This window comes from Oryzias melastigma, linkage group LG1, assembly GCF_002922805.2.
Source record: "Oryzias melastigma strain HK-1 linkage group LG1, ASM292280v2, whole genome shotgun sequence".
Lineage (NCBI taxonomy): Eukaryota > Metazoa > Chordata > Actinopteri > Beloniformes > Adrianichthyidae > Oryzias > Oryzias melastigma.
In genome coordinates, this window is record NC_050512.1 from 2,171,148 (window position 1) to 2,172,768 (window position 1,621).

The 1,621-nt window shown below is 41.6% G+C and overlaps 1 protein-coding gene across 2 annotated transcripts in view; it reads right to left on the bottom strand.

Moving 5' to 3' along the window:
• Positions 1–531: 531 nt before the first annotated feature.
• The window catches only part of sclt1 (sodium channel and clathrin linker 1), a 31,422-nt gene continuing 30,332 nt past the window's right edge, over positions 532–1,621 (bottom strand). For both annotated transcript variants that reach the window (XM_024259646.2, XM_024259645.1), the window contains exons 21-22: positions 741–836; positions 532–655 (exon numbers count right to left, since the gene is read on the bottom strand). In XM_024259646.2, coding sequence (XP_024115414.1) covers positions 596–655; positions 741–836 — 156 coding nt within the window. In that variant the 3' untranslated portion in view covers positions 532–595. The remainder of the gene's footprint in view (positions 656–740; positions 837–1,621) is intronic.

Below are 1,621 nucleotides of genomic sequence, written 5' to 3' on the forward strand. Positions count from 1 at the left end.
TAATAACAAATCAGAAATATTATTCTAGAATAAATCAACTTAAACCTTAAATATTTTTCAATATTTCATCTTCATAAAAATTTTTTTTTTCTAAATTATACAAGTTAGAAATGAGTGCAAGATAACATGGGGCCATTAATAATAAAATAAAATGATCTGGAGGCCTGATATGACTTTGACACAAGAGCCCTACGTGAAATGTAATTTTTACAACCTCCACTAATAGTTTTTAGAAGCCTCCCTTTGGAACTACATACCAAATGCATTTCTTCACAAATCAAAAGTTCTTCTTTCCCCTCCATAAAAATTAAATAATTATAATCTAACATATTTGCCATTTCTAATTGTAAACAAAACACTATAAATACATATAAAAGTAGTCTTTGAATGTTTTTAATTTATGGTTATGCATGTTTTGTAATGCATATACTGGCATCCTCTCTATGATTTATTTTGCATATTAAAGAAAAAAAAACACCTTTTGCCTCACAACATAAAGACGAGCACTGAAACAAACATGACACAAACTTATTACGTTGATATGACAACATTTATTTTGCAAACTACAAATAGTCAACAAATGAAAGTATTGTTGTTAAGGTGCTTCTGTTTCTATTCTGGCCGTTTTCCTGCGTTGAGCGGTCAAAATTCCCAGCTGAAAATAAAAAGACATGAAAAGGTTAATGGTGGAGCATTTCTTACATGACCTTTAGAACATGTGGAGGTTGGTGTTGGTCTACCTGCTGCACAGCAGTAGCCGCCTTCTGTTCGGCCTGTGTTAGTCTTCTCTGGAGACGGCTGGCTTTCTCCTGATGCTCCGCCAGCTGCTTCTCATACTGAGACAGTAAAACAAAACGTCATGAGAAAACATTGTTTCCTCGTTTTTTGGAGCTCCAAAGTTTATTTGGTTGAATTATGAATCCCACAGCTATCCACTGTTTAGTTTGACATCTCTCAATCTTTATTTAGTCCCACAAAATGATTTGTATAGTCCAGGAAACATCTGGGCCAGATGCCCGAGCCTCCTCCACTGGTTCCACTGAACCACACTGGTTCTTGGATCTGATGTTTGACTATCGGACAGACTCTCATCTCCAGTACCCTGGCATAGACTTTCGCAGGAAGGCTGAGGAGTGTGATTTCTTGGCAGTTGGAACACACCCTCCGGTCCCCCTTCTTGGAAAGGGGAACCACCACCCCAGTCTGCCAGTCCAGCGGTACGGTTCCTGTCTGCCATGCAATGCTGCAGAGACGTGTCAGCCAAGACAATCCGACAACATCCAGAGACTTGAGGTACTCAGGGCGAACCTCATCCACCCCTGGAGCCTTGCCACCGAGGAGCTCTTTGACTACCTCAGTGACCTCAGCTTGGGTGATGGACAGTTCCACCCCAATGTCCTCAGCCTCTGCCCCCTCAACGGAAGGTGTGTCAGCAGGGTTGAGGAGATCCTCAAAGTATTCCTTCCACCGCTCGATAATGTCCCCAGTTGAGGTCAACAGATCCCCACCTGCACTGAAAACGGTGCTTGCAGAAAACTGCTTTCCCCTCCTGAAGCGCCGGACGGTTTACCAGAATCTCTTTGAGGCTAACTGATAGTCCTTCTTCATGGCCTCACCAAAC